The sequence below is a fragment of the Podarcis filfolensis genome (genome assembly GCF_964270895.1).
Source record: "Podarcis filfolensis genome assembly, chromosome: 5".
NCBI classification, from domain to species: domain Eukaryota; kingdom Metazoa; phylum Chordata; class Lepidosauria; order Squamata; family Lacertidae; genus Podarcis; species Podarcis filfolensis.
Genome location: NC_139608.1, coordinates 97,606,199 through 97,626,475, shown reverse-complemented (window position 1 = coordinate 97,626,475; position 20,277 = coordinate 97,606,199). Strand labels below are relative to the sequence as shown.

Here is a 20,277-nt window from a genome sequence, read left to right as displayed (position 1 = left end):
ATTAAGTTAAATGGCAGTGGGTTTTTCCAACTTGCACTTCTTTTGCTTCTAATGACAGTGAGTTGTGTCCCTGCCTGACCCCTGCAAATCACTAGATGACAAATAGATTATCTATACTCTTTTCAAACTTCTCCAGAGCCTCAGAAACCATTTTTTCTTTAAATTAAAGCAAAACTGTAGTGCATTGTGTGAGCTTTGCAATACCACAATGCAAGAAATCACCAGTGCATGCTGTGGCTAGACATGGTAATTTAGCAATTCTCAGCACCATTAGTATAAGATCTATTAAATAATTGAATCCATCTATTACTAAAAATCTTGCTTCATACTCCAGCAATACTACCCCCCCCCCCCCCGCAAAAGAAGTCAAGGAACTACATTTGCTTCAAAACGGTCTTGTAAGATGAAATACTTTGGTAAGTCTTCACTACCCTCCTCACTGTCAAGGCAATAACATTCCTGATCTTTCTGCAGCATCTTCTGCAAAGGAAGAAACCTAGAACTTAAACCAAGTGCCCCAAAGTGGACTCTCCCAAGGACACCCAGTCGCTTCACTGCAATTCCCACAGGCTACTTCAATTCACCTCCAGAGTAAGCGGGTCCAGGCCACGGGCGGCAGACCAAATGGCACCTCCCCTCACAGCAGTGTGAGCTCCACTGATCAAATGTTAGGTCATTAAGACGCTTAACATATGAAGCTGCCTTTGACCACGACTGACCATATCCCCACATTGGCTATTCAGCTTTTCTCCAAGGCCAAAGACAGAGGGCTCTGCTAGTCAGCCGTCTTTCCTGAACTGGAGGGGCAATGGACCGAATGTGGATCCTACTGTGCTCTACGACCAAGTTATCACCCCTGACCATTTCATCTTTACCTGGCTGCACTGACCCTGACCATCTTCGCCACCAAGCCCAGGAGGTAGAATGCAAACATGTACAGATCGGAGTTCACACATCCTATTTGTTTATTCACATTTCCATGGATTTTTATACATTTCCTTAGAAAGAACTACAGCTAGCAAATGGACATGTGAAAAATGATAAAAGGCAAGTCCCAATTCTTGTTTAGCCTTTCAGATGGCGTCCTATGAGATGGGGAACAAACAAAAATGTTGACAGTCAAATGGAAAGAAAGGTTCATGTCGATTGTTCAGATAGCTGTTAATTAAGCTTTTATACATGGTTTCCATGCACTGTGAAATTTATCAAATGTTTACATTTGTGGTATACAGTTTAGCAACTTCTGCTAAAAATAACTTAAGGCATTAGACAGAACAGTTGTCAAATTACATTATGTTGCAAAGGGAGTTAAAGCAAGATGCAATACAGTACTTATTGCTCCTTATATGTAGCGACATATTTTCAGTTTGCAAACTACTTGTAGCAGATTGAGAACAGAGCAAAAGTAGCCAAATATTCTCCACACCCCTTCTATACAGGGTTTTGATGACAAACCTTTTGATGAATTAAAAAAATAGAGAAACAGCACACTCCCCAAACAAGTTGAGGTTTGCCCTAGTTCTCCCTTGAGTGGCAAGCCTGCATCCGGACTGAGTGGCAGACGGGGCTCATGTAACAAAACACTCTTTCCTACAAAATAATTCCTTCCGCACAGAATCCTGAATGTCAGGGAGAAGGCTAGGCTACAACCATTCTAGCCAATGTGAATCCAATCAAGAGAACCCCTGTCTGCAGTCTGAAGAGATGCAGGTCAGACACCAGTGACCAGCTCAGTGGCAGCTAGGCCTTTAATCCTGTCATTCCAAGAGAAAACTCTGCACGTGCAAAGCAGCAGTATCTAATAAATCAGTAGATGGACTTCTTTAGACTCTCTACTTCTGTCAAAATGTAAAAATGATTTTGCAAGTTTGGTTGGCAATCTTGCAAACAGGCAACAGGCGAACAACAGTCACTTAAATCCTACAGCAATATAGTCAGACTACAAACACTGTGTCTACAAGGCGACAAGTGATCAGACTGCAAATTAAGACACTGCCTTATTGTTATGCAGCAAGTATCAATAGACTTGATTAAGATTTTTAAATATAATTAAAGCTACAATTTTGTGCAAAAGAAAAATGATCGTCCAGTTTTATACAGCCTTTTAAACTTACTCTGAGAGTAAAACCAACACACAAAAATGAGATCTTACCTTTCACAGCAGGAGCAAGCCAACATGATCAACATCAGAAACCTACAAAACAAAGTCTATGCACATTCTCCTTCTTTCTTAGCAAGCCAATTTTGATCCACTTAGTAATTCAGATTGTTATTCTTGTAAAAAATTTTATTACTGAAAGCGATGGGCCAATCACAAAGTCAACACTTACATTTAGGATTTCAAGTCTGCTGGTTTATGCATTTGTTCTGTGTATCTATGACTGCCTTCGCCAGCCTGGTGCCCTCCAGGTTTGGACTACAGTTCATAGGAGCTCCATCCAAAACCTACTAGATGGGGCTGCAGTCTAAGCATCTGGCAGTGGACAGGTTGCAGAAGGCTGATGGAGCTTTCCCCAAGAGCGTGTGTGAAGGGCAGTGCCTGGGAAGCTTTCGCTACATCATGTCACAACCCACACAGGATGGCCAAGGTGCACCCACAGCAGGGATCTTCACATTTTTATGCAGCAGACATACGTTCCAAGAGGTGCAGGAAATTCCAGTGCATTTCTGGAATGCCTTCCTCAGCAGCAGCGTGAAATAATCCCATTTTATGCTTGCTCTAAGAAAGAAGTAACTGACCACTTTCCATAACACAACCACTTTCAAGCAACGCCTTTTGACCAGCTCTTGCAAACATTTAATGGACATTACGATTATTCTTTCATGCTGCTTTTAACATTGAAAAGCAACATGCGCACTCTGGATTTCTTACAGAAGCAGCATCACGTAAGACATAGCAAAAAAATTATGAGAACAAACTGCATGTCAATGAAATGCTATTTCTTATTCTACTCGGTAACTGAAAAATTGTTACATATACACAGTTGCACTTTAGGAATCAGACAAGTGCAAAATACACAGCATACCTGTAATATTAACAGTCTCTCAATGTTAAAATTATGTTAGAGGAGGGTGTGGGAACAGGCTATCTGCTTTCTAGAAAAAGAGCAGGCTGTTTGCCCAGACACAGGGGAGTAAACAAAGCTCACTGAGGATTTTTAAGACACTATTTCTCAAAGACAAGAGCAGACAATATTACTGAAGCTCTTGGCCATTCAACCTGAGCCTCTAACAGTAAGACTGGACTCCATATGCATGTTCCCATTTATAATATTAACATGCAAGTTAGCATTTCTGATTGTTCGCCATCTTGAATGCTAAAGAGAACAATCTAGTGTGAAGCTCATTAGCCCAAACCTCACTAACATAAATGGTAACTCCAATTTATTTTAATGGGGATTGGGTCAGATTACTCCTTGCTGGACACTGTACCCCAAGATATTTCAGTGTGGGGTGCTGAACTCTTGAAATACTCTCACACTTACTTTTTAGGAAGTCCAACACTTAAAACTTGATGCAAAAAAGGCACCAATTCATAATCAATACGGGTCCTGCTTCCACAGCATCCCAGCTCCCTTCCAGTTTTAAGGTACGACTAGAACTTTAAATAGATTCAGATGTTTCGGAACCTGATAACCAATATTTGTGGACTGGTTATGTGTGGCTTTACTAGCTACTGCTACATTAGTAAGACAACTATTTAAATAGCAGGGTATTCACGGTCTGACTGCTGATCCCGTTAAATGCACACTAGCGCACACCCAAAATAGTGTGGGCACAATTCACAGCTCTCTTGCACAAGCCCCTTGACATTAAAGGGGACTGTACAGAATTTTCAAGCCTGAAGATAAGGCTTTGGCAAGAGTACAATGGAAGAAAGTCCATTAAATATCTCAACACAAGATGCTCCAGGTTTGATAAAATCCAAGAGGCAGGATTGGATTGAAAAAAATATAGCCATGCTACCTTTTCCCTCAGTTGTTTCTCTAGGGGAATGAGAAAATAACAACCTGCAACTTTGGCCTTAAAAATCAGGGTACTGATTTTTAACAGCTGTTACTAAAACACAAAAACTGTACTGTTCAGTTTAAAACATTTGTTCCTTCAACACAATCTGAACTGTGATCTCACAATTAGGAGAGGATTTCAATTCAAACTTGGATGCAAGATAACGAAGTTTGTCAAATTTCTTTCCACCCACACAAAATTCTTCCTACACAATTTCCGGTGTAGTATTTTACACCATTTGAGTATAAATCAGTTTTATTCTGTATAATAAAAATGTTTATTTTTTGATATGCAAGTTTTCTTCAAATATGGTTCATGCATTAGATATTCAAATTAGAAGGGAGGAAGAATTGACTCTTGTGTCAAGTTAAAAGCTTTTATTGGCCATCTTAGTTTCTTTCCCTCACCAAAGCTCTTCAGAGTTCCTAAACAGTCCTTAGAATGTCAGAAGTGGTTTAAAAAGTTACTAGCAGAGTCAAGAGAGGGGAAATGAGGAGCAGCAGTTTGGCAAGTTTCGTCTGTAATTTTCAACAGCCCAGATTTTAGACCTCCTTCTTCTCCAGTAAAATTTTGTGCAACTCATCTGCATCCTGACTTGTTTTCACTCTTATCAATATAGGAACAGGGACGGTAGCATTCTTCTCATCAATGGGTGGATTTGGAACACAGACAATGAGCACGTTGTTCTTCCCTGTTCTGGAGCATGGCATCTTAGGAGGCACCAAAATGTTCAGCAATATGTTGCCTGCAACAGAGTGGAAGTTGGGAAAAGAGCAAAATAAATACAAAATATGAATGTTTAGGTAGTGGTATGGTGACCTGAGGTATGAGAAAATCAGGTGTTACTGATCCACCTAGCCAACCACAGGCTGTTCCACCTGGCAGTGGTTCTCTCAAGGTCTCAGCCACAGCTCCTTGCTACAAGAGATGTTTTTATCTGGGAAAAGCTTGTGCTCTGTTACTGACTTACAAGCCTCCATTCTTTCCTCAACTCATTTCCTCATCACATTAGCTACTACAGTGGTGCCCCGCAAGACGAATGCCTCGCAAGACGGAAAACCCGCTAGACGAAAGGGTTTTCCGTTTTGGAGGTGCTTCGCAAAACAAATTTCCTATGGGCTTGCTTCGCAAGACGAAAATGTCTTGCGAGTTCCTGCGGGGTTTTTTTTCCTTTCCCCTCCCTTTTTCCCAAGCCGCTAAGCTGCTTATCAGCTGATCCGCTAAGCCCGCTAAGCCGCTAATAGCGCTAATCCGCTAATGGGCTTGCTTCGCAAGACGAAAAAACCGCAAGACGAAGAGACTTGCGGAACGGATTCTTTTCGTCTTGCGAGGCACCACTGTATTCCTAAAAATGGGCAAGATCTCATTGTGTTAATACTTAGCAATTAAAAAAGAAAAACGAATTCCTGAGATCCAGTGGCCAAACACTACATGGTTGATAAGCCAAACTTGCAGTAATGGCTGTCAGTGCTGGTTTGCATCAACTATGTGCTAGCAACTGCATACATCCAACTTGGGACACAAATCACAGCCACTGCTAGATGTGCCTGTTGTTTACTTATGTGTAAAATTCTACACAGCTGTAGGCATGAGAGCAAAAAAGGACCATCATAAATACCTTAATTATTTGAAAGAAGCCAGAAGCCTTTGACTTAGCAGTGGCTTGGAAGTTTACTGAACTAATAATAATAATAACGTACCTAAGTTGGTATCTGCCCGTACTAATAGCTGAATCTTCTGATTTCCTGCATGTTTTAAGTGTAGTGTTCCTATACCTTTTTCTTTAAATTCATTATCTTTCTTGTAAAAAACTTTGCACCTGAAAAAAAGAAACATAGACAAGATTCATTTTACAGAATGTGCATGAATGTGAAAGGTGAATAAAAGCCTCCAAATAGCTTGTATGTGGCAAACACCAGCATAGAAACAAATAATACATTTAAACTCAGGCTGGAACTAGCCAGACTAACAGTTATATAAATAGTCCTTCCAGAAAATAAGTCTTTGGAACATGATAAAACTATTTGTTAGAATCTTCCAGAGTATACTGAAAATAATGGCCAAGATGGTTTAAAGAACCAAGAGCTCAAGGGGGCCTCAGATTTACTCTGAGAAACAGCAGCCCCCCCCCAGCTGCACATAAAACTGCCTTTAAACTTTAAAGTGTTTTAAAATCAGCTGCTGACAAAAAGACTGTGGGTCTTTGGATGAGACAAAGGCTAAGCAGTTCTTTGAGTCACTCCGTGCCAAAATAGAGGCAACCTGTAACTTGTACCCCCTGGAATTATCAAAGTTTGAACTCCAGTAGTATAAAGAGATACAAAATAGCTTCGGCAAAAGAAATTTCCTTTACTTTGTAGTTGTAATGCACTATAAACTGCTAAAGACTTTCACTCACAGACACAAAATTAGGGAAAAAAGCATACTGAACTCTGAGCATGATCGTGGTAATAGTATCAAAGAACACAACTCACTTCTTCGAGTAGAAGGCATCATCTTCCTTTATTTCATTCACTACTGCTTTTGGTGGCTCCTCATCTTCTTCATCACCCCCTGTAGGAAGAATAATTTCAGGTAAGTGTTACGTATATACAAGAAAAGACATTGCAGTACATAAAAGTCTTTTGATGTTTGAAAAAAACATGGGGATATTAGATATCAGATACAGTTACCTGGTTCACATGGCATAGTAAGCCAAACTATGGCTTGACAAGAAGCAACTCACAACTGCTTTACTTTTCCTTCGTTGCTCCACTACCAGCAGCTAAACCATGGCTTGGCTTGGCATTGCATCCAAACCTGGGCTCATGGCTGGCCTTGCCCCAGACAGCTGTGACCTGAAACCAAGGTTTGTTTGTGGCTTACCACTCACCATTGCTTGTTTGGGGAAAACAAACCATGAGCTCAAGGTTCGGCCATAACACTAAGCCAAACCACAGCTCAGCTTCTGGTTGCATGTGAGCAAGATCACAGTATGTCTAAAAAGGTAGGGTCATCAGTATAAAATATATTTCTAAACAATCTTCAAACAATGTGCTAGAGAGAAAGAAGTTACAGATATTAGCAGGGGTCGGCAACCTAAGGCCCATCGGCCACAAGCGGCCCACAAGGGTCGTTTAACTGGCCCACGAGCTGCCCCTGAACCGAGCCACCTGCTCGGCGAGTCCCTGCGCACTGCACTAAACCGGTGCAGGGACTTGCTTCCGCGGCACCGGAAATCGCGTCTGTGCATGCGCAGACGCCGGAAATTGTGGGCGCACGTGCTCACACAATCTGGCCCACGGAGGGACCTCCGCTGGAGTGAACTGGCTCAGGGGAGGTAAACCTTCCTTGCCAACCCCTGGATATTAGAATATATTTTAAGCTGTGCTGATTAGCACTAACACTGCTGCATTTCACACTCAACTTCTACTTCAACTCTTACATTTATAAGCCTTGAACATTAAAATATGGCTTATAAGCTTTCTACATTTCATAAAGAACACTCTTGATTAAAATTATCTACTTGAACTGTAACTGTAAAAGCTTATTTTATTTTTTCCTAATTGCCATAAAGTAAATAACAAAAAGGTTTATATATATATATTTAGAGAGAGAGAGAGATTCTTTGTAATAAATAACACACCAACCCTGGGTTAAACAACTATCTGACTTTTAGAAGACATCTGAAGGCAGCCTGTTTAGGGAAGTTTTTAATGTCTGATTTTTTTATTATTGTATTTTTAATATTCTGTAGGAAGCCACACAGAGTGGCTTGGGAAATCCAGCCAGATGGGCGGGGTATAAATAATAATTATTATCAATTATTATTATCAATTATTTATTTAATTTTTAATTTTTTTAATTAAAATTACCATCATCATCATGTGACAGGGCAGTGGAGGTGCTCTTACCCTTTTCCTATCCCCCAACCCCTGCTTAACCCAATCTATAGTTAAGGTTATTTAAATGGAAGGGGAACCAAAGCAGGGCTTTCAATAATTTCACCTACAAACATTTGTTATGGAAGTTTCAAAGTAGAAAAAAGCAGCGCAGATTGCTAGTAAAGCACCAAATTCTATTCAAAGTCACCCAATACTAAAAGGCATTCCTGCAGGGGTCCATAAGTTTTCGCTGGCCTGGGCAGCCAGCTATTATTTGTAATCCTCAGTGACACCCTATCCTAGAGTCCTCTGGCATGAGAAACAGATTTCTAGGGGGTCCAATTCTGCACATCAGCAGGAAGCTCACCAGATTTCAATGAAACATGGGACTGAATCCCATTTCTCAACTTCTAAAACAATAAATGTTTACCTTTATCTTCACCGCCACCACTTTCTGTCTGAATATCTAGTGCTTTGCTGGAAAATGAAGAAACAACCTTGCCTTGGCTTGTATCTTTTCCAAATAAACTTGCACTTCCAGGAGAGAATGAGAAACTAGGTAATGCACCAGAATTCAGACCAGAGTTGTCTACGCTCTTGCTAAAAGTAAAGGAGACAGTTGACATAGACCCTAGTTTTGGTTCCGTTTTCTTTTCCATTTCTGTTTTCTTTCCTGGTGCATTCTCTGATTTGTTGTTATTGAAGAAAAACGTTGAACTCTGCTGAAGATTCGGACTCCCAAATGCAGACCCAGGCTGAGTTCCAACCGTCTTGTTACTGTCACTTTCAGAACCGCTGTCACTACTCATTCCGCGTTGCTCTATCTCAGCTAAATATTTCTCATAGTCTCGGAAAATCGGCGACAGGTCACAGAGTGGATTGGCATTTACATGTTTTACTATCCAGTCACGCACCGAACAATTTAGAGCGGCTAACTGTTTATGATAAGCATCAGGGCTGCATGCTTTGTTCTCAGTGAATCCAGAGGACAATGGCTGCTGGCTCTCACCATTTGCTTCCACACTTACAGGCTTTTTCTCAGTTACAGTATTATTCACTGAACCACGGGACACCACAGAACCTATTAGAAAGAAGAGCATTTTATGAACTTTCTTTACAATGCTGTATGCATACATAAACCTGACCTGAACCCATTTCTAGAATGCATCCCCCCATTCTATTTACTGAATTTGTTCTACTGATTTGTTCCAGGTAATGCCAATTTTTGAAATATATCTACATACCGGTATATATCTATATATCTATCTCTATCTATCTTTCTATCTGTATGGATAGCTGTACCATTGTGAGACTGGGAACCAGAGCTCTGTTCCGTCATGATATTGGGGTCAATATATTTGTTAATGTATCCACTATGACCCCAAGGTCTCATTGCCAACCAGCCAGAGTCAGTTCAGGCTCCAAGAGCAAATAGGTGAAATTAAAATATTTTGCCCAACTTAGTACTTTTAATGGGTCATTTGATATAAATGTATAGATTTTATATGTGAAGGAAGTAGTTGTTCAAGAAGACGAAGAAATTATAATTCATTTATTGCAGCACTATGATAGCAGAGCAAGCATGGAAAAAGTCAAGAGATACCAAAGGTGGAAGACTGGCTCATAAGGAACTTGGACACTGCACAAATGGTCTAAATGAGCAATGTATTCAGGATAGGACAGACCAGCCCTCTTCATAACTTATTGAAATGAAAAAATGAATGACACTATAAATCCTTACATGCTCCTAGGCAACATATAACAAGAAAAATTTATATGCTCCATACTATAATGTGCTATTACAATAATATATTATAATTTAACTTAATAATGGTAAAATATAAATAATGAGTATATGTGTGTATAATAAAATATATACAATATATCCAGATATAGATGCCTATGAACACTTAACTACTTTCTAACACAACCTAAATAGCCTTGGGGACAGAAACAAAAATATGTAGTAATTGGTATGTTCATATATGTGCAGATCTCTTGGGGGGGGGAATGTGGGGGGAAATAGTGCAACTTTAAAGATGTGATAAATGAACAATAGGTAAATAATCAGCTTATGTAAGTGATTTATATACTGAACATCCAGAATGTTTGGGTCATATTTAACCATTTTAACCATGCATGGATATGTGATTTTTTTTTTTTTTTTGCCCAACAGCTTTTTGAAGCACACAATGCCAAGTGGATCATCACCTCCATCTATATGCTTGTTGATATGAGGGCTGGATGTGACACATACTTACACAAACCTTTCAACTCCCTTAATATCATTAAAAACATTTTTACAAGTATCGTCTGATGAGAAACTTTTACTGGTGAACTTACTAAATGTAGTAGTTGTTTCAGCAGCTGTCTTTAAATTGGTGAACGATGAGCTATTTGCAATGCTGCCGCCGCCATTGGACAGCCCCCCTAAAGGCTTTGTTCCGGTGCCATTGCCAAAGCCAGAAAATCCTCCACCTCCAGACGGCAAAACGAAACCTTTAAAACCTTTAAAAGCTCCACCACTCTCAGCCTGAAAGAGATGTAAAACAGTTATCTCACTTTTTAACTGTATCCCCACAAAGTTCCCTCAGTATGATTATGTTAATGTCCACCCATACAAAATCTTTGCTTCCCTATTCAAGGTAAATATTCTACAGGACGTATTATATTTGGTCCCTGTCTGATTCTCACACACACATTCATCAAATGATGAAATGTATCATTCCAGACATCACTGGAAACTAAGTATGGAATGTTCTTATCACCAAACATTAAGTATATTTTCCATGAAGATGGTTCAGACATTTGACTTGCCTTTAACCCATGGGTATCAATGAAGTGTACATGTATTTGTGGACCAGCCAATATATGTTGAGCCATTGTGAAATTAGATTCACTATCACAAGACAAATGGTATCTTCTGATTAAAGAAAACCCAACCCATGTGGACAAAACCTGAGCGCTCAGAGTAATCACTCACTCCTGAGCCAGCTGAAGGGCTGCCCCCACCCTTCAATATAGAGAGCAATCAACAGTAACACACACATGAACAAACAAAGGCTTGGCTTCGCCTGCAAGGCGAGACCTTAATCATGAGTCCTGGTTCACATGACAAACTAAGCCAAACTCTGGCTTAGCTCAGTGTGGCAGTAAAAAGTCCATGGAGGAACAACGTGGCTGCGGGCTCCTTTCTGGGAGCCTGTACATTTGTGAGATCCTGGTAAGTCACAGTTTGGCTTGTTGTGTCATGTGAATGCAATCAGTATGGAATTCACCAGGAATAAAATCGCTTTTAACAGACAAACTGAAAACTGCAAACATCTGCAACTCCAAGAACATTGGTTTTGCTTCTGGTTTTTCAAAAAAATTGAACAAATCCCTGGAGATCTGTTTAGAAGAATATGACTGAGAAAGAGAAAGATTTCAAATTAGCAAGAAGTTTAAAATAATGATACTAAAAGCAAACCTATTTTCAAACAGACTGTGAATGTATTTGGGCAGTGGGATGTGACAGGGACAGAATCAAAAACATTTAACAGATTATTATTTTTACACACTACAGCTACCATCAAGAACAGGGATGCAAAATCCGAGCAAGCAATGGCTACTTTCACTTTAGAAATGTGGCATGGCAACTGGGTTGCTGCGCAGAGGACAGAAGATTTATCTCTCTGTCTGGCTCCTAGAAAGAGTGGTGAAATAAATAGGAGTAGTATTCTATCACTCTTGTCTTCCTCCAACTGTTTTCAACATTCTGCTCTCCTTTGGGGCCCTTTCACACAATATGAATTTCCTAGATGCAGTTCACTTCAAACAGGAAATGTTATATTTCGTCAAAACAACCTTCAGTCATTCCAATACTTGGCTGAATTTGTGCATCATTATTTACAGTACTTTCCACATAAGAAACAATTACCTGTGCATTTTTGGCAATACAAATGGTTGGACCAAGAATCAGACATTTATTATAAAATTAGTGCATTTATGTACCTCAAACCCCACATTTCTACGCTTTGCCTTCTTAATTGCTCTGTTCTTTAAAACCTCTTCACTGGCCACTGAGAACGTTCCCACCTGCAAGGAATATTATATTCTTAGAACAAACAAGGTTCCACTTGCACACAGAAAATTGCCTCTTGATTCCCTTGTATTACAAAACCCTAATTTCAAAATACACGTTCACTTTTAACACTATAAGGCTCAACATTTTATAATAAACAAATAGACATTGTATATTCAGTTTTAATAATAGCATTTTACAAAAACTACTTGTGAATCTTTTGTCGATAAAGGGTTTATCACTTGACTGCTACAAAAATATTTAGACTCTGTAAACCCTGCTTTATCAAGAAACATTCCCAAAGTTGCGTCAATAGCAAGTCAAATAATTACCCTTTTATAACATAAAAAATTATGTCAATATACTTAACAGGTTTCTGTTTGAATATAGCATTTAAAATATATTGTGTGCTTCAATGCTTTTTTTTCTTAATGAAATTTTTCATTGCAACTACTATGGGATATTAGGAAAACTTGTGAAATAAGTAAAACTAAGTAAAATTGACACATTAAGTATGTCAGAACATGCCAAATTGGATCCTAACTGATTTAGGGTATCTAATAATAATAATAATAATAATAATAATAATAATAATAATAATAATTTATTTATACCCCACCCATTTGGCTGGGTTTCCCCAGCCACTCTGGGCAGCTGGGAGGGAGTTCCACAGGGCACGCACTACTACCGAGAAGGCCCTTTGCCTCCGCTCTCAGTCCAAACCTTTTACATCTTTGTACCTGGGTTGTTTTCAGTTTCTTATCTCATCGTCTCTGGCCTGTAGTTTGCTCCAATTAAAGCCCAATTAACAGGATAACTAGGAATGGAATGGGAGGGGTTCGTGGCAGCCAGAGTACTCCATGCACCCAGTGCCTTTGCCTGCCCTTGCATTCCATGGGGAAGCAAGTGCCAGACCGCCAGGCAAACTGCGGGTGAGAGCTTGGTCCCTCTTCCAGCCAAAGTGGAAAACAGATAATGAAATTCCCCCATCATTATCTGATTATCTCCATCTGTCTCTCTCACACAGTGTTGGGAGAAACTCCATTCCTGGAGCACCGGAAACAAGAAGCCAAAGATGAATACATTCATGAAGTTATTAGGTTGCTGATACAACATATGACACAACTCATGTACAGTTAAGGTCAAAGGAAAAAATCTGAACTAATTTTAATGGCATTAGGTTTCACTTATGGCCTTCGAGATGATTGCAAGTTTTCCAATTCAATAAAACAGAATTATGGAAATGTAGGTAGTAGCTGCTAAGGAAGACTAGAAACAGCTCTGGTTATTGGCATTTTGAATGATTTCAGGAAGTGCATTCCATTTGCAAAGATGTGAAAAGGTTTAATGATGCTCTGAGATGGGCCATTACTGAAAAGCCTAGCACCACAAACACCCCAGGACCTCTAAGCTTTTTTCCTGTTGAACTCATTTGACAAAGGACTAGAATAACAGCCTTGATTTTCACTACACAAAATGTAATCTTGACACTGCAACTCTTAGGCAAAACACATCCGTTGCATGTAACTGACAAAACCATCCAGGGCCTGCCCAATACATTTTGGCACCTGAGGCAAACCGTGAAATAGTGCCCCTCCCCACCAGAGAAGAAGGAGTGAATGCAGATCTACATCAGGAACAAATCAACCTTACTTGAGAGCTGAAGTGGGAATCAAAGGATGTAAAGGGGGAGATGGTGACCCCAGAAGGCAGCTCCTGCCATTTCCTCCCTAGGGTTGAGAGGAGAAAAGCAGTGCCTCCTATCTGTTGAGACATTGCTGTAGAGATAGCACTGCAGGGTGGGGGTGGGGGAGCTGCCAAGAAGGCAGCAGATCCAGCCTCCATGAGGTGTGCTGCAGCCATTGCAGCCTGTGGATCACTCGCCTCGTGAATGAGCCAGCCCCGATACTAGCTATATGAATGTGATTGCAATTAATTGTTGCCCATAGATCTATGAAAGTTACAAGGGAGAATCCGCTTACCTGGTGTAATCTGTTGTTTTTATGTTTAGCTTGCGATACAGTGCCAACATAGTAATAAAATGCAATCATTCAGTTTTCCATGATCTTCCTATTGATTCTAGCAACTATTTCAATTTTATTTCTAATAAAAGCATCTAACCTTCCTTACCTCTTCAGTTTCTTCTTCTTGATCCCAGTTCCTGTCAGTCAGCTCCTTTTCTGCTACTCTCTTAGCCATTGTACAGAACTACTGTATTAGAACAAATAAAACAAAAGAGTAATCAGCCATGCTTCACATCTAGTGGTTTTAAATAGGTGGCAAGCAACCTGCATTACCAGACACTACGTAATAATTCCGTGACTTGTGATGGATTTTAAAAAAAACTAAAATGCACTAAATGGTTCATTATGTAATGCCTTAGTGTTAAAATTAAGTAAGTCACAAAAAGAGTAATCAGATTCTGACAAATGTAAACCATTTCATCAATAAAAGAATGTAGTTTTATGTATCTCAAGGTGTTCTCCAGTTGCCTGTCTGTTTCCTTATCTGTTGAACCTACACAGGCACCAACATTTCCCACAGAAATAGTTCATTAAGAGTTTCAATATAGAATTAAAACAAATTTACAGTTTCAATCACTTGGTACTTTTGATGGTATATGAGAACATCACATTGTGGAAATACTACTTCCTCCTTTACATAGTATTTTGGGTTTGGAAAAGGGATGTTTGTGGCACACTTGGAGACACGTAGTGGTCCAGCTATGAATGCATTAGATTTATACTCCCACTTGTCCCCTGGTTCAGCATATTTGAAGCAAATGCACAGCAAGTCATTGGGAGAAGGTAGCTACTGTATATGTACTCAATTTTATGCTTACATGGTACTTTTCACAAATTAGAATTTACTTCTTGGACTCTTCTTGGTTAGCCATCACGGATCTAGTTCAACACTAGAAAGGAGTCATCCCACTTTCATCCCATATAGAATAATAATGTTTAGTATCATTCAGGAATATTTTCCATTATTTTTATGGACTGAATTATTAACACCTACAACATATTTACTTTTATCTTCCCTGCTTATCAGATACTAAGGAAATACTTCCCAAAGATGCTCTGGAGGATCAGGAAAATCCCCATAGCAGCATGCAGGGGGAAGAGAGAGGAGATCCATCAGGCAAGAAGAAATACTTCTGCTGACAATACTATCTCTTTAGCACTGTGTTAATTACAACCCCAAGTTTTGTGGCACCTTATCATGGCATAAACTTTGGTGGAATTAAACACCCACTTCTTCAGCTACATAAAGGTCTTGAACAGCCAACTGTTTGAGATGCCTCAAACAATCATTCAAATTAGGCCTTTATGAAATTAGGCTCATGAAATGTGCTTTAAGTCAGCAAAAGCCTATAGCTGTCTACTTTTTTGGGGGCCTTTTCCTGGTTTCTCTAACAGCAGACTAACAATCAAGAATTAGTCAGCTGAAGCATTTAGTGTGTCAGTTGACTGAAAAAGATGCATGGGGGGAAAGAATAGGCAACATTCAATAATAGGCAGGTGGATGCAACAGAATGTCCCCTTCACCTGCCGTCCCTCAAAGTCCCCTGTGATACCATCTGCTCCAGAGTGTCCCTTGATCCTCTGTAAAAGATTTTTGGGTAGACAAGGAAATCTAAACTGTGCAATAAGTCAGTTGCACAAGCAGCAATTCATAGCTGCTTATCACCCAATGTTAACAGTAGCACGAGACGAGCATGAGATGCAAAATGCAATATGCAAGTGTGTACAGTGACCATTCACAACAGTAATAACTGTTGGTAGCAATTATTCCTTGCTTTGGAAATTTAAATTTACTCAGGTACTGGGAAGTAACTTGAGTAAATTCTTGAGCCTGATTAAGCCCCAAAGAAACAGACTGTGCTGATAAGACAGCAAAACGGCTACTACCTTAGCATAGCAAGTCAACGAAGAATGCATTATCAAGTGGTGTTGTGAACTGTCACTGCACCTACCTTGCACATATCTAAGTTCAGCGTAGAAATATCATAGGGTGCAACCTCTTACATTTCAGGGCACATATGTATCACATCTCTGCTTTGAAGGCACAGCCAAACGAGGCAGGTTTTCTGCAGGGAGCTCTCTTACATACCTGGGCCAAGCAGGATCGCCCTTCCTTTGCATCAGCTGATAAGTTTAATCCTGTTTTGCACAGACACTTGTCAGGTGTTCCTGGCAAGCAGCTGGTTGTTGGGTGCTCTGGAAGCTGAGCAAAGGGGCTTTGCCTGTGTGATGTCAGGTGTACAGCTGGAAAGTATGCCCAAAGTGGTCTGGGGGGCCAAACGGAGAAACTTGGGTGGGTGGGTGGGGGGCAAGACTGGTCTGCCTCAGTAGGATAGAGGCATATAACTTGGAATGATATGAGAAGTGAGCCTGTGCCTCCCACTTGTCAAAACATTCAAGCACCATCAATTCATGTTTACTTATAGTACATAATCATTATAAGCTTCCCACTTGTACCACCACAAACCAGAAGTTCCTGATCTATCTCCTAATGCTTTCAGAATGCTGGAAGATGAAGCTATGTTTCAAAGAAAGCAAGCAGCAGCTCCTATATATGGTTGATGATGTCATAATGCAGTGGCGGCAAAGAGGAGAGCATCTTCTAGCTTCTGGGATAGTAGCAAGGGTTGTTATTCATAGTCTGTTTTCCCAACAAAAGCCCTGTAAGATAGGTTGGTATAAACAGAAAACTGAGAGAAAGCCACTTGCCCAATGCAACACTGTATAATCATGTCTGAAAACAGACATGAGCTCACATCTCTTAGATGCAAACCAAACACTCTAGCTTTTCAACCATTGTGGTGCATATGAAGGCTTAATCTGACCCAGAACCTCTTTCCCAACATCAGGCCTCCAATCTGATCAGATGAAGAAATCAATACAACAGTATTTCTAAACATGCATAAACTATATTTCCCACACTACTAAGTAACTGCCCTCACCACATTTAGGATAATAAGGAATAATTCTGAAGCTTGAGAGTTGACTGGCCAGCTAGCTGGAGCCCATCTATGAGTCCCATTTTCTCTCTCTTAACTGGCCCCTGCTCCTGGTGTCTCTAAGAGCTGCCTAACTTACAGACATTAAGCAGCTGAAGTGTTTACTGACAACTCTCTTTTCTTTTAGAAATCAAACTCTTGCCCTGCCTAGGACTGACAAAAAGCAGTCACTCTACCTAATTTTAACCACTTCTTTAAAAAGGGCATTAAAAGTTCACATTTGTTCCAAATCTGGCCCCCGTGACCAACCACTCACACATACCTTTGAAACCCAGGCACCACACAAATTAAGCAGCTCTTATGCAGTATACACACACATCTTCACAGGAGGAATGTGCTGTAGGTGGTAAATAAAAACAAATATCAAGGTAGGACTATGGCAAGCTGCAAGGATTCACTGTTGTCAAGATTTAAAAACAGGCTGTGCCCCTGTATTTTAAACAGGACCATAACACTCAGAAGAGTTCAGCAGGAAGAAATGTTTTACTTGCCACCCAACTCCATGCCAAAGAAAAAAAGAAAAGCTTCACCACCTTGAACTTTCTCTGTGCTTTTGTGCTTAGGCTGCTGCTGATAGAACATAGGCAACACCAGAAAAACAGGAGGTGGCAATCCAAGCCCCAAAATCAGAGCCGGTGTGCCATAGGTGCCAGGCAAAAACATTCCTCTTCCCCCAGACTAATTCTTCTCCTCTCCTTTGGCTAATTAAACAAGCTATGGCCTTTAAAACCCTGTGTGTGTGTGTGTGTGTGTGTGTGTGTGGTGATGGCTGGGTCATTGTTTTGTTTGTTAATATGTATCGTTGTTTTTTAATATGGTAAACAGCCCTGTGATTCTCAGACAAAAGGGGGTATAGAAATGTAATAAAGAATATGAATAATGATGAGGATGGTGGCCAGAGTGTTTGCCTTGAGGCCTGGGAGAGGCCAGGGTTCAAACCCTCCGTCAGCGGGGGAGGCGCTCCCTGCCTCTTTTCCAGAGGCCTCGGGGACTGTGCTCTCCCCTGAGGAGCCAGGCAGAAAACCCCCGTCCTGCTCCCCGGGGCGTCTGGCCTGTTAACATCCTGCGGCTCTTCAAGGTGCCTGTGGGTTGCGGCTTTGCTTTTGCTCCGCCGTGTGTTCTTGTGCTCTTATTTCATGATGCGAACCCTCCTGAGATCTAGGGATGAAGACTCGGCATGCAAATTCCACGCACAGAAACAACAGGGCTGCTTTTCTGCGGGGAGCAAAAGCAAACAAACGAACCAACGAACATGCCGCGTTCCCTCTCTCCTCCCTCGCCTCGCCCCCGCCGCCCCTCACCTTCCTCCCGCGACGCGGCGGCTGCCTCGAGGCTCCCTCGGCGGCGGAAACTGGAGAGGGAGCCGGCCGCGCGCCCTAGAGCGGCAGGCCGGTCTAGGAACCCGCGCGGCGCCGCCTCCTCCTCCGCCTCCCGCCCCAGCGAAGCCGGAAGGAGCTGTCAGCCGCGCGCGCCTAACGGCTGCCTCGGGAGCGGACTTCCGCCCGCCCCGCCGCGCGCCTGGGGGGGGGGGAAGGGCCCGCTGCGCTATCCCGGGCCATTTCCCGGGGAAGCCGCCCCGCTCCCCCCGCCGCCCCACTAGCAGCGTTCGCTGCGGGGCTGTTACCTGATGGCGCCGCGGGCGGAGAGGAAGGCGGGAAGCCGGGCGGGCGCGCGCGCGCAAGCAGAAAGCGCGGCCGCCACACCACTTCCGCTTCCGGCTCGCTCGCTCGCCCGCCCTTGCCCCGCCCACCTGCGAGGGGGCGGAGTGTTCCTCCGCAGCCGCGCGCCTCGGCTCTCCGTCCTGCCGCAGCACTGCTCCGCCGCCAGACGCCGCCGCTCTTCTTTCTCCCTGAAGTTCCGCGCTTCTTTCGAGGACTACTCCTATTCACTCTGGTGTTGAAAAGGGATATATTTCACTTACCAGGTTTCTCGTGGTACATGAAAATGTAAAGGACATTTGGGCTGACATTTTGATGATGATGCGTAGAATCTACAGAAATAGTTTTGCCCGTGAGCAGAACCGATTCAGCAATAAACTCTCATCTGAAAGCATCTCCCAAAATCAATGAATCTGTTAAAACATTACTTTTAAAACTTTAGTTAAATGGACGGAGCAATCCTATAGTTACACTGTGAGAGATACATAAGGAGAATTACTGCTGTATCCAAGGCCTGCTTAAGCTGGGAGGAGAAGGGAGAAATAATGGGAAAATACCAAAATTGGTGACCCCCTCCCTGCATAACAAACAAAACTCACATTAAAGTCAGATATAAGCAGAGATAAGATAGCATTCTAACTAACTTCATGGATTTTCTGGTTGCAAGGTAATAGGAATGAAGTTATGCATCACCCAATGATATTTAACTGATGGCTATATGATCTTCACTGAGGTATACAGGTGAAACTCGGAAAATTAGAATATCGTGGAAAAGTTCATTTATTTCAGTGTTGTTGTTTAGTCTTTTAGTCGTGACCCCCTGGACCAGAGCACGCCAGGCACTTCTGTCTTCCACTGCCTCCCGCAGTTTGGTCAGGCTCATGTTTGTAGCTTTGAGAACACTGTCCCACCATCTCGTCCTCTGTCGTCCCCTTCTCCTTGTGCCCTCCATCTTTCCCAACATCAGGGTCTTTTCCAGGGAGTTTTCTCTTCTCATGAGGTGGCCAAAGTCTTGGAGCCTCAGCTTCAGTCTCTGTCCTTCCAGTGAGCACTCAGGGCTGATTTCCTTAAGAATGGAGAGGTTTGATCTTCTTGCAGTCCATCAGACTCTCAAGAGTCTCCTCCAGCACCAGAATTCAAAAGCATCAATTCTTCGGTGATCAGCCTTCTTTATGGTCCAGCTCTCACTTCCATACATCACTACTGGAAAAACCATAGCTTTAACTATACGGACCTTTGTTGGCAAGGTGATGTCTCTGCTTTTTAAGATGCTGTCTAGGTTTGTCATCGCTTTTCTCCCAAGAGGCAGGCGTCTTTTATTTTCATGGCTGCTGTCACCATCTGCAGTGATCATGGAGCCCCAGAAAGTGAAATCTCTCACTGCCTCCATTTCTTCCCCTTCTATTTGCCAGGAGGTGATGGGCCCAGTGGCTATGATCTTAGTTTTTTTGATGTTGAGCTTCAGACCATATTTTGCGTTTTCCTCTTTTACCCTCTTTAAAAGGTTCTTTAATTCCTCCTCACTTTCTTCCATCAAGGTTGTGTCATCTGCATATCTGAGGTTGTTGATATTTCTTCTGGCAATCTTCATTCCGGCTAGGGATTCATCCAGCCCAGCCTTTCGCATGATGAATTCTGCATATAAGTTAAATAAGCAGGGAG

General features: G+C 41.7%; 1 protein-coding gene across 20 annotated transcripts; it reads right to left on the bottom strand.

Moving 5' to 3' along the window:
• Positions 1 to 945: 945 nt before the first annotated feature.
• NUP50 (nucleoporin 50) lies at positions 946 to 18,712 on the bottom strand. Of its 20 annotated transcripts, none has more exons than XM_083615842.1 (10): positions 18,582 to 18,708; positions 17,220 to 17,294; positions 16,426 to 16,619; positions 14,065 to 14,145; positions 11,865 to 11,948; positions 10,215 to 10,404; positions 8,302 to 8,952; positions 6,483 to 6,561; positions 5,709 to 5,827; positions 946 to 4,753 (listed from the first exon to the last, which is right to left on the bottom strand). In XM_083615842.1, the coding sequence occupies exons 4-10, from the start codon at positions 14,131 to 14,133 to the stop codon at positions 4,551 to 4,553; spliced, it is 1,395 nt and encodes a 464-aa protein (XP_083471968.1). In that variant the 5' UTR covers positions 14,134 to 14,145; positions 16,426 to 16,619; positions 17,220 to 17,294; positions 18,582 to 18,708; the 3' UTR covers positions 946 to 4,550. The 20 variants fall into 20 exon arrangements, with proteins under 20 accessions (XP_083471968.1, XP_083471956.1, XP_083471963.1 ...); XM_083615830.1 differs by having other exon boundaries at positions 16,048 to 16,619; positions 18,582 to 18,704; XM_083615837.1 differs by having other exon boundaries at positions 14,056 to 14,145; positions 16,410 to 16,619; positions 18,582 to 18,704.
• Between the last annotated feature and the right edge of the window lie 1,565 nt (positions 18,713 to 20,277).